The sequence below is a fragment of the Cherax quadricarinatus genome, chromosome 61 (genome assembly GCF_038502225.1).
Source record: "Cherax quadricarinatus isolate ZL_2023a chromosome 61, ASM3850222v1, whole genome shotgun sequence".
Classification (NCBI taxonomy): Eukaryota; Metazoa; Arthropoda; class Malacostraca; order Decapoda; family Parastacidae; genus Cherax; species Cherax quadricarinatus.
The window spans coordinates 12,252,211-12,264,920 of NC_091352.1; the positions used below are offsets into that span (position 1 = coordinate 12,252,211).

At 39.2% G+C, this 12,710-nt stretch overlaps 1 protein-coding gene across 1 annotated transcript in view; it reads left to right on the top strand.

Annotated features, from left to right (window-relative positions):
• The window catches only part of LOC128699353 (ras-related protein Rab-8A), a 51,005-nt gene that overhangs the window by 36,675 nt on the left and 1,620 nt on the right, over window positions 1-12,710 (top strand). The window contains exons 4-6 of the mRNA XM_053792013.2: window positions 8,533-8,643; window positions 9,772-9,913; window positions 10,396-12,710. The exon at window positions 10,396-12,710 is cut by the window's right edge and continues 1,620 nt beyond it. Coding sequence (XP_053647988.2) covers window positions 8,533-8,643; window positions 9,772-9,913; window positions 10,396-10,504 — 362 coding nt within the window. The 3' untranslated portion in view covers window positions 10,505-12,710. The remainder of the gene's footprint in view (window positions 1-8,532; window positions 8,644-9,771; window positions 9,914-10,395) is intronic.

The following is a 12,710-nucleotide window of genomic DNA, read 5'->3' on the forward strand; positions in this document are numbered from 1 at the left end:
AAAGATATATGAGGTAGTTGGTACTAGTTAGCAAAAGATAGTTAAGGGCCTTGAACAATAATATAATTGAAATATACACTAATTGCACACACAATATAGTCACTAAGCTATGAAAACAATCTTAGAGTAGGAATTATAATATAAACTTATAATATAAAAATACAAATTGAAATGGTACTTGCAATTGCACTAGACCTTAATGACCCTCGTGTAGTAGTAGTTGTGCTCCGGGTTTTCTGGTGTTTTCACGGTCGCTCTTACGTGCTAGAACTTTAATTTGTGTCATCAATCCTATACGATACATCCCTCTAGCGCCTGGAACCAATCTTGGGCGGAAAACATTATATACTGAGTCAAAAAAGGAGAATTAGTGTGCACTACCTAGCAGAGTTTACTGCCAGAGGGGAATCAGGCCTGTGTCCCGTGTGAAAAAAATAATATTAATTGAACTTTTCGTGTCAGAGGAAAGAAAGTCTCCCTGATAACATTGAGTATACATAGTGTGTAGTGTATACTACAGTGGCTCCCTAGTATATTGATGATAAAGGCTAAAGTGTCATTTGAAAACAGGTGAATTTGTAAATGAAGTGATAAGCCTATAGAGGCAGGTGCCAGAAGTCGCCAGAAACTTACCAAAGGTCAGCTGTTTTTAATAATCTTCCTGGCCTGCTAGTGTACTTGCATATAATCTAGTGATACCAGTGAATAGCAGAATACAGTGTTGTAGTAGCAACTAACCAGTATTATAATGGTACTTAGTGGAGTGAAGTGACTTTCATTAGTTTCTTTTTTCTTGAAATACCAGACGTATACTGTGAATTTCATATAACCTGTAGTTACCAGCAGTCGCAATATACACAACGAGAAGCAATTATTACTACAGAAAAAGTGTCCTTCCTCCAAAATTTCCACCAGTCAACTATAGTGATAATATAGCATTTATTGTGGTGGAGACGGAAAAAAAAATAGAAAAGCTAGATACAGCGATTGATAAACAAGGGTTGAGGTCGACCGTTCGTCATTGTAGGAGTTGCCAGCAGTCACCGGTTTCTTCAACACGCAAGTTATACTTTTGTATCAATCAAATCACATATTACTCGGGTAGATAATTTCCAGTAGATCCTTCATGTGTTAGCTCAAATCACCGACCAGTATGTTTTAAATAAGTGACCCACTGATCAGATCAGATCAACTGGTCCGAACCCTTGACTGGTCCGAACCCTTGACTGGTTTCAAACGGTTTCGTTGGACAATAAAGCAGACTGTAAACGGATGGGGTTGTAGGCGCCCTTATAAATACAAACATTAAATATAAATCAGGAACGTGCACGGTAAGCTGTCCAATATACAAAAACAGTTAGAAACAGAAATACAAATAGCTAGAGCTTCATTTAAGGAGGTTATTAATAGAATATTCAAGAGGTTGCTAGTAGAATTGCAGTAAATCAACCATTCAAATCATTATGAAGCTGTGTGTAGTCTGTGGTCAGTCAAACAAACGGGCTTCCACATGGGTAAATTGTCATTTTTGTGGAAATTGGTGTCACGCCCCTTGTGCAGATATCCAAGAACTAGCTACAAGCAGTGTTAAAACAGGGAAGTGTTTTTGGGTATGCCCAAATGAGATAAATCTGTGGACTAAAATCACAAGGGTATTAAAAGAGGACAACATCAAAGCTGCTTTCATAGAAAACCTGGAAGCTTTCTACAACAGATGGGAACATAAAAAGTCTGGGCTGAATGGTACTGCCCTTGATACTGGCCATGTAGTCAGAAACTGTAAGACTGGAGGTGATGTCCTGGTAGTCAGTAAATGTGGGGCTGATAGTGCTGTCCTGGGAGACAGTAATGGTGAAGCTGGAGGTGCTGTCCTGGGAGACAGTAATGATAAAGCTGGAGATGCTGTCCTGGGAGACAGTAATGGTGAAGCTGGAGATTTTGTCCAGGTAGTCAGGAATTATACGCAGGAAGGAATACATATAAATGACCTCATAGGGGACAGGAGCCATAGTAGGGAAACAAGTGTAGTCAAAGATAAGATAAAACCAATATTGCAAACTAGAAATACCGCAGGAAATAGCAAACAAGAGGACTCCACTAGCAATAGTGAGGATATATTACCAAAAACAACTGGTGGGAGCTCCATTGTTGGTGCTAGGGAGGATAGAAGTAAGACAGGGAAACATGCACCAACAGGGAATACAGTCACAGAAACCCAAGGCAAACGGAAACCAAGCCTGTGCACATACTATGCACTTGGTATCTGCTGGCATGGGAAATCTGGAAAAACAGATGGGACGTGCAACTATGACCACCCTAGAAAATGCCATGCCCATATGACAACAGGAAAATGCAAACTCCCTTCCTGTAAGCTTTTTCACCCTGAACTGTGTACCTCTTCAGTACAGGAAAGACTGTGCTATAACTTAAATTGCCAGGCATACCATCTAAAGGGGACAAAAAGATACAAAACATCCAGGCCATGGGAAAACCTGGGTAGCCACAGCCACTCAAGAGGGAGAGGTTTTTTAGTGCCAGGAAGGAAAAAAAACTGGCAGGAAATGGCAGAAATCGTACACCAAATCCAGTCATTCCTGGAGTGGAACCACAGTCGATGGCCTCCACTCCAAACCAACAGATACAGATACTAATGCCGGAAAAAAAATCCCCCCCCAGTACCAACAATACCACCAGTCCGATAACATTCTTCTTTGCAAATACAGTGGACCCCCGCATAACGATTACCTCCAAATGCGACCAATTATGTAAGTGTATTTATGTAAGTGCGTTTGTACGTGTATGTTTGGGGGTCTGAAATGGACTAATCTACTTCACAATATTTCTTATGGGAACAAATTTGGTCAGTACTGGCACCTGAACATACTTCTGGAGTGAAAAAATATCGTTAACCGGGGGTCCACTGTATACAGGGTCTAAAGCCAGCAACAAACAACAAAATACCTTTCATCCGTGGACTGCTTGCAGAGGCAAAGGCAATGTTCGCGGCTTTCACTGAGACCCACATAAAGGATCACTTGGACAACGAAATATGGATCCCAGGTTACAACCTATACAGATGTGACAGAGTGAACAGGCAAAAGGGGGGGGGTGGCCTGTACATTGCAGAGTCACTTGTTTGCACAGAACTGCTTAATGCCTCAAATGATGTAGTGGAAGTTTTAGCAGTAAAGGTCGAGAACCAAAACCTAGTCATTGTGGTAGTCTACAAGCCTCCGGATACAACATCCCAGCAATTCCAGGAACAGCTGTTAAAAATTGACCACTGTCTGGAAAATCTTCCAGCTCCTGCACCCAACATCTTGCTCCTGGGGGATTTCAACTTAAGGCACCTAAAATGGAGGAATATAGCAAATAATATTGTTGCAGTAATAACACCAGGAGGCAGCTCTGATGAAAACTCACACTCACACGAGCTTTTAAATCTCTGCACAAAATTCAATTTAAACCAGCAATTAATAGAGCCTACTAGACTGGAGAATACACTAGACCTCATCTTCACTAACAATGATGATCTGATAAGAAATGTCACCATATCAAAAACAATATACTCAGATCACAACATAATTGAGGTTCAGACATGTATGCGTGGAGCCCCAGACCAACATAATGAGACTAGTCACGAGGGAGCATTCACCAAATTCAACTTCAATAACAAAAACATAAAGTGGGACCAAGTAAACCAAGTCCTAACCGATATAAGCTGGGAAGATATACTAAGCAACACAGACCCCAACTTATGCCTAGAACAGATTAACTCGGTGGCACTCGATGTATGCACAAGGCTTATTCCTCTAAGAAAAAGGAGGAGTAGATGTAAAATAGAAAGAGACAGGCGCTCCCTTTACAGGCGACGGAAAAGAATAACAGAGCGGCTAAAAGAGGTCAATATATCTGAAATGCGTAGGGAGACACTGGTCAGAGAAATAGCAAGCATCGAACTTAAGCTAAAAGAATCCTTTAGGAGTCAGGAATCGCGGGAAGAACTAAAAGCCATAAATGAAATCGAAAGAAACCCAAAGTATTTCTTCTCCTATGCCAAATCAAAATCGAGAACAACGTCCAGTATTGGGCCCCTACTTAAACAAGATGGGTCCTACACAGATGACAGCAAAGAAATGAGTGAGCTACTCAAGTCCCAATATGACTCAGTTTTTAGCAAGCCGCTAACCAGACTGAGAGTCGAAGATCAAAATGAATTTTTTATGAGAGAGCCACAAAATTTGATTAACACAAGCCTATCCGATGTTATCCTGATGCCAAATGACTTCGAACAGGCGATAAATGACATGCCCATGCACTCTGCCCCAGGCCCAGACTCATGGAACTCTGTGTTCATCAAGAACTGCAAGAAGCCCCTATCACGAGCCTTTTCCATCCTATGGAGAGGGAGCATGGACACGGGGGTCGTCCCACAGTTACTAAAAACAACAGACATAGCCCCACTCCACAAAGGGGGCAGTAAAGCAACAGCAAAGAACTACAGACCAATAGCACTAACATCCCATATCATAAAAATCTTTGAAAGGGTCCTAAGAAGCAAGATCACCACCCATCTAGAAACCCATCAGTTACACAACCCAGGGCAACATGGGTTTAGAACAGGTCGCTCCTGTCTGTCTCAACTATTGGATCACTACGACAAGGTCCTAAATGCACTAGAAGACAAAAAGAATGCAGATGTAATATATACAGACTTTGCAAAAGCCTTCGACAAGTGTGACCATGGCGTAATAGCGCACAAAATGCATGCTAAAGGAATAACAGGAAAAGTCGGTCGATGGATCTATAATTTCCTCACTAACAGAACACAGAGAGTAGTCGTCAACAGAGTAAAGTCCGAGGCAGCTACGGTGAAAAGCTCTGTTCCACAAGGCACAGTACTCGCTCCCATCTTGTTCCTCATCCTCATATCCGACATAGACAAGGATGTCAGCCACAGCACCGTGTCTTCCTTTGCAGATGACACCCGAATCTGCATGACAGTGTCTTCCATTGCAGACACTGCAAGACTCCAGGCGGACATCAACCAAATCTTTCAGTGGGCTGCAGAAAACAATATGAAGTTCAACGATGAGAAATTTCAGTTACTCAGATATGGTAAACATGAGGAAATTAAATCATCATCAGAGTACAAAACAAATTCTGGCCACAAAATACGTAGAGCGAAACACCAACGTCAAAGACCTGGGAGTGATTATGTCGGAGGATCTCACCTTCAAGGACCATAACATTGTATCAATCACATCTGCTAGAAAAATGACAGGATGGATTATGAGAACCTTCAAAACTAGGGAGGCCAAGCCCATGATGACACTCTTTAGGTCACTTGTTCTATCTAGGCTGGAATATTGCTGCACACTAACAGCACCTTTCAAGGCAGGTGAAATTGCCGACCTAGAAAATGTACAGAGAACTTTCACGGCGCGCATAACGGAGATAAAACACCTCAATTACTGGGAGCGCTTGAGGTTTCTAAACCTGTATTCCCTGGAACGCAGGAGGGAGAGATACATGATTATATACACCTGGAAAATCCTAGAGGGACTAGTACCGAACTTGCACACGAAAATCACTTACTACGAAAGCAAAAGACTTGGCAGACGATGCACCATCCCCCCAATGAAAAGCAGGGGTGTCACTAGCACGTTAAGAGACCATACAATAAGTGTCAGGGGCCCGAGACTGTTCAACTGCCTCCCAGCACACATAAGGGGGATTACCAACAGACCCCTGGCAGTCTTCAAGCTGGCACTGGACAAGCACCTAAAGTCAGTTCCTGATCAGCCGGGCTGTGGCTCGTACGTTGGTTTGCGTGCAGCCAGCAGCAACAGCCTGGTTGATCAGGCTCTGATCCACCAGGAGGCCTGGTCACAGACCGGGCCGCGGGGGCGTTGACCCCCGGAACTCTCTCCAGGTAAACTCCAGGTAAACAGAGTCTGGTATAGGTTGTTGACAAGATCAAGAGTATAACTAGATTTAAATTGACAAAATAAAATTCACAATTAAAGTACCAAAAGAATAATAGTAAAAAATAACAATGGTAATGTCTTGGTTATAATATGATAGTAAGATGGTAGAGAGGTACACAGGTACAAAGGATAATATAAAGGTTGGAGTTGAATATACAAACTTGAAAATTTGGCAACAAAATGTTATGGGAAGTATTAAATAATGTTTAATGTACAAAAGTAAAATTGACTGGTAGTAAATATGGTGTTTAATAAAATTTTAGTAAGTAATAATGATTACAAAAAAAGTGAAAAAGTAATGTTTATTTCATTCAATATTGCACTGGTAATTATACTAGAGGTTATATGGCAGTACAAGGTAATTAAGAGTACTCTAAGATAGTAAATGTGGTATTAAAACAGGTAAAGGTAATTAGACAAGTAATGGTTATTAAATGTCAAAAATGTTAAAGAGTAAATTGAAATTATAGTAAAAATGATAATTATTAATTTTAGTAAGTAATATCAATTGATAGTATTTAAAAAAATATGAGGTAGTAATATGGACAGAGAAAGTATCAATTCAGCTAATGTTTAAGCAAACAATAGTAAATAAGAAAATTACATAAGGTGACTTATGCTTACTAGTAAAATCACAAAATGAGGTAGTTGATTATTTAATTACTAAGAGATTGTACAATGAAATTGGAACAATAATGGAGCAAAACATACACTACACTACGTAGGCTTTTAAGTTGGACATTGTTTAGTTATTCTCTGTAAGATTAGTATCCCTGAGAAATCGTGATAGATCATTCTCGTTCGTGATTGTTCGTGGACATTGTTTAGTTATTCTCTGTAAGATTAGTATCCCTGAGAAATTGTGATAGATCAGTTGACCTACATTTGTTTTCCTAACAAGAATTTTCCCATCCCGTGTGAAGCATTGGTGTATTGTGTCGTTATTCTCCCGCTTAAGTTTTCTGACTCTATACAGGAGGTTCTGACGTTTTTTGGTAAGACACTCGTTTATGTATACCTCTTTCTTTACTTTAATAGATGCAATAATTAAGTCTTTTTTCCTGTCATGTGAGTGGAATCTAAGCATAACACTTTTTCTACCATGGGAACCTAGTAACCTGGCTTCTTTTATTTCAGACTCTGGTACAATAACACTTGTTTGGTCCTTTATGATCTGCAGAGTAATTTCTTTACTGTTTGTTTGGTTCATATCACTGGGAAAAAGTGGACTGTTAACTATTACTGCGTCCGATAGTTTATCTTGTTCAGTTTTATCTTCTTGGAGAGCAAAGTAGTCACTGAACTGGTTATCTAAGTTGTTCTTCCATTCTTTTACTACTTCTTCAACTTTTGTATTAAGAGATATTATTTGTTGGGTATGGCTATCTATGACTGTTTGGATGGTCTTGTCACAGTTAGTCATTCCTGGTATGGTATGGTATGGTATGGTATGGTATGGTGAGAACAGACTTGTATGTTTTATTAACTATAGATTAATTAAGGAATTATGGTACAGTTTGACTTAGAAGTTATAGTACTAGTTCATTTATATCAGATTTTTATGTGTAGCAAGTTTTAATTAAAGTGCAGTAATTCAATCATATATGCATTTATTCTACGTTTTCCATATATTTGAACACACTGTATAATAAATTTTGTAAGTGAAAGGTCTGGGTGATGCTCAGGGAGGTATTTTATATATTCAAATATAGTGTATATGATTTCTTCTTTCAGCACTTGAGCAACAACTAACAAGCACAACCATATCACTCGCCATACACATTATGAACTTATAAACTTACTTATTAAACGTTTTGCCTACACAGTGGAATTTTTCAGTCGAATACAGATGAGGCAGCAGAAGCAGTAGAGATGTAAAGACGATGTAATCACTCCATCACCCCAATGGAAATAAGTCACTTTGTATGATAATTGTACTTATGTGTACCTGTGCCTAAATAAACTTGCTTACTTACACCCTTGAGGACGTCTTCGAGGGTTATGGACTGATTACTTTGTCTTTACATCTCTACCTGTAGCTCGTTGGCTAACACACTGAGATCTATGGGTCGATCCCCGGTATGGGTGGAAACACTAAAACATGTTTCTTTATGATCTCTGCTGTCCCTGTTCACCTAGCAGTGAAATAGGTACCTGGGTGCTAGTCAGTAGGTGTTTGTCGCATCCTGGGGACAAAATTGACCTAATTTGCCCAAAATGCTCTGCATAACCAGGGGCTTTCTGTATAGTAGCATGTCACTGATGTCAGCTAGGCCTGTGTATGTTGTACATGTACTTGTAGAAATAAATATTATTATTACTTCTGCTACCACCTCTGTATTTGAAGAAGTTTACTGCGTACATGAATATTTTGGAATAAAGATACGTAACTGCTCGATGTGTCTTGTAGATTCTCAGTATTGTATACCATTATCATCACAAAAAAAATTTTTCTTGTATACTACTACTAAATTTTCTAAATGCATATTTTTTAGCCCAATGTTACTAGTTAATTATTAATCATTATTCTCATTTTTCCTAGCATTGCTGCTGCTCTACGATGTAATGAACAAAAACAGCTACGACAACACCAGAGCGTGGTTGGCAGAGGTCCATGAGTATGCCCAGGATGATGTAGTTATCATGCTTATAGGTGAGTGGGTGGTGTAATATGTACTGTACAGGTTAGTGGGTGGTGTATTATTTACTCAATGGGTGAGTGGGTGGTAGCTATGAGTAAGCAGGTTGTACAGCTTAGTGGGTGGCACAGATGAGTGACTGGGTTGTGGAGTTAAATATGTACATGGGTTGCATGGGTGAGTGGTACAGGTGAGTGGTAGTGGGTGACACCAGTGAGTGGGAGGTACCTGTAGGAGGAGCAGGTGAAATAGATAATAAGAGGATGGCTGCAATATTGAATGGCTTTCATGTGTTTTGGTTCAAGACAAGAAATGTAAGAGAATTAAATGAAAGGAAGACAAGAATGACCATATCACAGTGCTGGGGAACTGGCTGAGGTGTTTGGTTGATTAATGCAGACAAAGATATTTTTTCCTTCATGAGTAAATAATAATGTTGCCACCATGAAACCATGGACTGATCACTTTGTGCCACTACTTGCTGGGAATTCCTTTTCTCATGATACTTCATAGTAATAATAATAATAATCATTATTTCTTCAGGTACATGTACAAGTTATACAGGCCTATTATTTAGAAAGCCCCTGGTTATGCAGAGCATTTTAGCCAAATTAGGTCAGTTTTGTCCCAGGATGCAACTCGCACCAGTTGACTAACACCCAGGTACCCATTTTACTGATGGGTGAATATTGGACAATGGATAGTGTTTTAAGGAAACATGTCCTAATGTTTCGACCCATACCGGGGAATACTTTTAAAGGTCCTTCCCCAGGATGCGACCTGCAACAGTCTACCAACTCTTAGGTATCTATTTGCTGCTAGGGTTTAGTGCTTAGTTTTGATTGTAATACTAATACTACTATTGCTGTTATTTCTAAGTAATGAGCAGCAGGTGTTACAAGACTTGGCGATACCCACCTCACCCTAGAGTTGACCTGGGTACTTTCAGTTGTTAGTTGAATATTCTGCTGCTGCTGCTGCTGCTTGGTAACTTAATTTAATCTTTTCTGAACAAAGCATGACCTAATCTAGTAAGTCCTGGCCAAAGTGGTATCTAGCATAATTTTCCATGATAGAAGTGTGATTTAATCTTAGCTTTCCCAACATAACCATGACATAGACTGAGCTTTCCTCAACTTCAGGCAACAAGTGTGATGTGAATGGAGATCGGGTAGTGAGAAGAGAGGATGGAGAGCGGCTTGCTAGAGAGTACAACGTGGCCTTCATGGAGACTTCCGCTAAGACAGGCCTCAATGTTGACCTTGCTTTCATGGCCGTTGCCAGGTGAGTTTACCTGGAGAGAGTTCCGGGGGTCAACGCCCCCGCGGCCTGGTCTGTGACCAGGCCTCCTGGTGGATCAGAGCCTGATCAACCAGGTGTGAGTGTGCCGAGAGTCAGTACAGTGTGTTTATGTAATATTCCAGGAGTGTCAATCTTGCACAGTCCAGTTGTGCTCTTAATTTACAGTCTACTGTAATCTGGTTATAGACATTTTCTTCAGTGAGAGAATTAATCATAGATGTAACTACGATTGCTAGTTCAACATTTCTTCTCATTAACTCCTTATTCCTTTTTTTTTATTTTCTTCTTATTTTGTCGTTCTTATTTGTAACCTTAATTCATTCTATTTTTTAGTGTTTTTGTAAATTTATGTAGAAAACACATTTAAACAATTACTATAAATTATGCTTAAGTTAAATAAAAATATAATTAGCCCATTAAATTGCTATGAGCAAATAATTACTTACTAGTATTTAACCTTTTAGAGAGCTGAAGGCGAGGAAATCCAACAACCCTGGTGATCGGAAATTTAATGTAGCAGATTACGTCCGTCAAGAAGCTAAGACAGAAGCCTGCGTCTGTAACGTGGGCTAGCTGAACTGTTTTCAGGCCACAAAAACTAAACTAAAATATCCAGTTTTTGGATGTCTTCAGTACCTGTCAGAGGTGCATCTGCAAGCTGCACACTGCTTTCTTTGGGGGACGTTATGTGTCCTTAGGCAGTGATGTGTGTTGCTACAACCCAAAGGTCCCGGTTCATGGCCTTCCCAGTATGTCTTAACTTAATACAGTGCAGGTAGGGATGGTCATTGATATGTTCTGGGAAAGTGATGGTGGTGGTAATAAGAGTGTAGAGAAGAAGAATCACACAGGTAATAGAAGGATTTATGGTAATGTTTCCACCTCAGTTGTGAGCAGATATATATAATGGAATTTTGTTCAAATTTTTGTTGATAGGAGTTTGTAAGTTTTCACATTCACGCTTGCGTGTGTGAGTAGTGTCTCGCCCATTGTCAATAAATTAACTTAAAACTAAGGACATGAAAAATAAAATACTAACTTAAGCAAGGATATAATGAGAGGGATAATATATTTGAGAATCAGTTTACTAGATTTACCTAAGCACTGTAGTTTAAAAATTTAGAGAGTGTAAGAGATGTCTCAAAGCCAGAAAGTGGTATATTCCAGTGTTGGGAATGAAGTATTCCATTGGTTGAATGTAATATGTGCTGTCGTTAAGTTAACCTCAAGTACTGTACTTTACCCAAATTATTACTAGTGGTTGACTGTAACATGTTCAGGACTTAATCTAGCTTAGTCTGCCATGATACAATGTTCATTGGTGAATTTATTTTGAGGGATAAAACAAATGCTATCTTAAGAATACAATTGAAGTAGAGAAAAATACAGGTAAGCTAATTAAAAGTGTACAGAAAATTAGAAAGTAAAATACTTGAAGGCAGAGTCATTTGTAAGAATATGCAAAAAGGTGATAGAGCAAAATGTAACTAAGCATGACACACACAGAGATCGAATAAAAGAGGTAGACTCAAACATAGAAAAGCAGATTGCAAAACTAAAGCAAATAGAACAGGTCAGAAAAATCACTTGCAGGGCAAACTTAGATGTCAAAAAGAGCATTGTAATTAACCAGAAATTATTAAAGAACACTAGGCAGAGACTAAGAATGTATTAATTTTAGGTACATTGAAGTAAACAAGGACAACAAATATGCATGGTCACAAAAAACGTTTACATGAAATAATGCACGGAAAGATGCAAAAAGCTAGAGGAATAGTGTCCTCTGAGAAATGTTACCAGAGTTCCCCAAGAATCAGTTAAGTCCCTAATAATGCTTCTAATCTGCATAATAAAGAAAAAGGCACAAGTGCAGGGCAAGCATTCATTGTCATGTTTTGCTTGACTTTCTAAAGCTTTCCGAAGAATGAAATGTCGCAATAAAAGCTTTGGAGCTTTATCAGATCAAGTAAAATGTTGCAATAAAAGCTTGTTCTGCACCTGTATCTTTATTTCATTACTGTTGGCAGTATGCTTTTGTATCTGATCTACATCAGTTATTTTCATGCCAGAAAAAAAAAAAAGACAACTGCCTCTTTTATAAGACAACTTTAGATAAGTTGAGCAGGTAGAGCAGTAGATGAATAATGCTATATAATATGGAATTGTTCCACAAAATGAAAATGAGTTAAAGAATAAAAGTTGTATGAGAAACATGGATGGCAAGACAAGATGTTGAGTGTGCCGAATGGAGAAGACAGAGTGTCAGCATACAATCACATGAATGCTGGACAGGCACTTAGTCAGTACCTGATCAGTCGGACTGTAGTTCGTATGTCTGCATGTGGCCAGCAGTAACAGCCTGGTTGATCAGGTCCTGATGCAGCACGAGGCCTGGTCATGGACCGGGCCATTGACCCCTAGAACACCCTCCGGATACATCAGTGTACAGGGGAGCTTCAAAATTGCTTGTTATATGAGTGATGAAGTGCCAAAACTCTTATTTACAACATGTGCTGAAGCAGTGTTGGAATATGCAGCAAGGGGTATGATATGTGCATAAAAACAAACTATGTAATTAAAACAGAAAAGTTTAAGAGACCACAAAATAGCTTTCATTGCTAAGAAATGAGATGAAGATTAAAAACATTGAGAATGGCCATAAAATCATAACAGGATATGGAAAAATTTATACATATATGACTAGCACCATCAAAAAAATAACGAAAGATCACATTTTTAACCTGAGGGAAAAGATGATGAACTACTCTAAGGATATAAA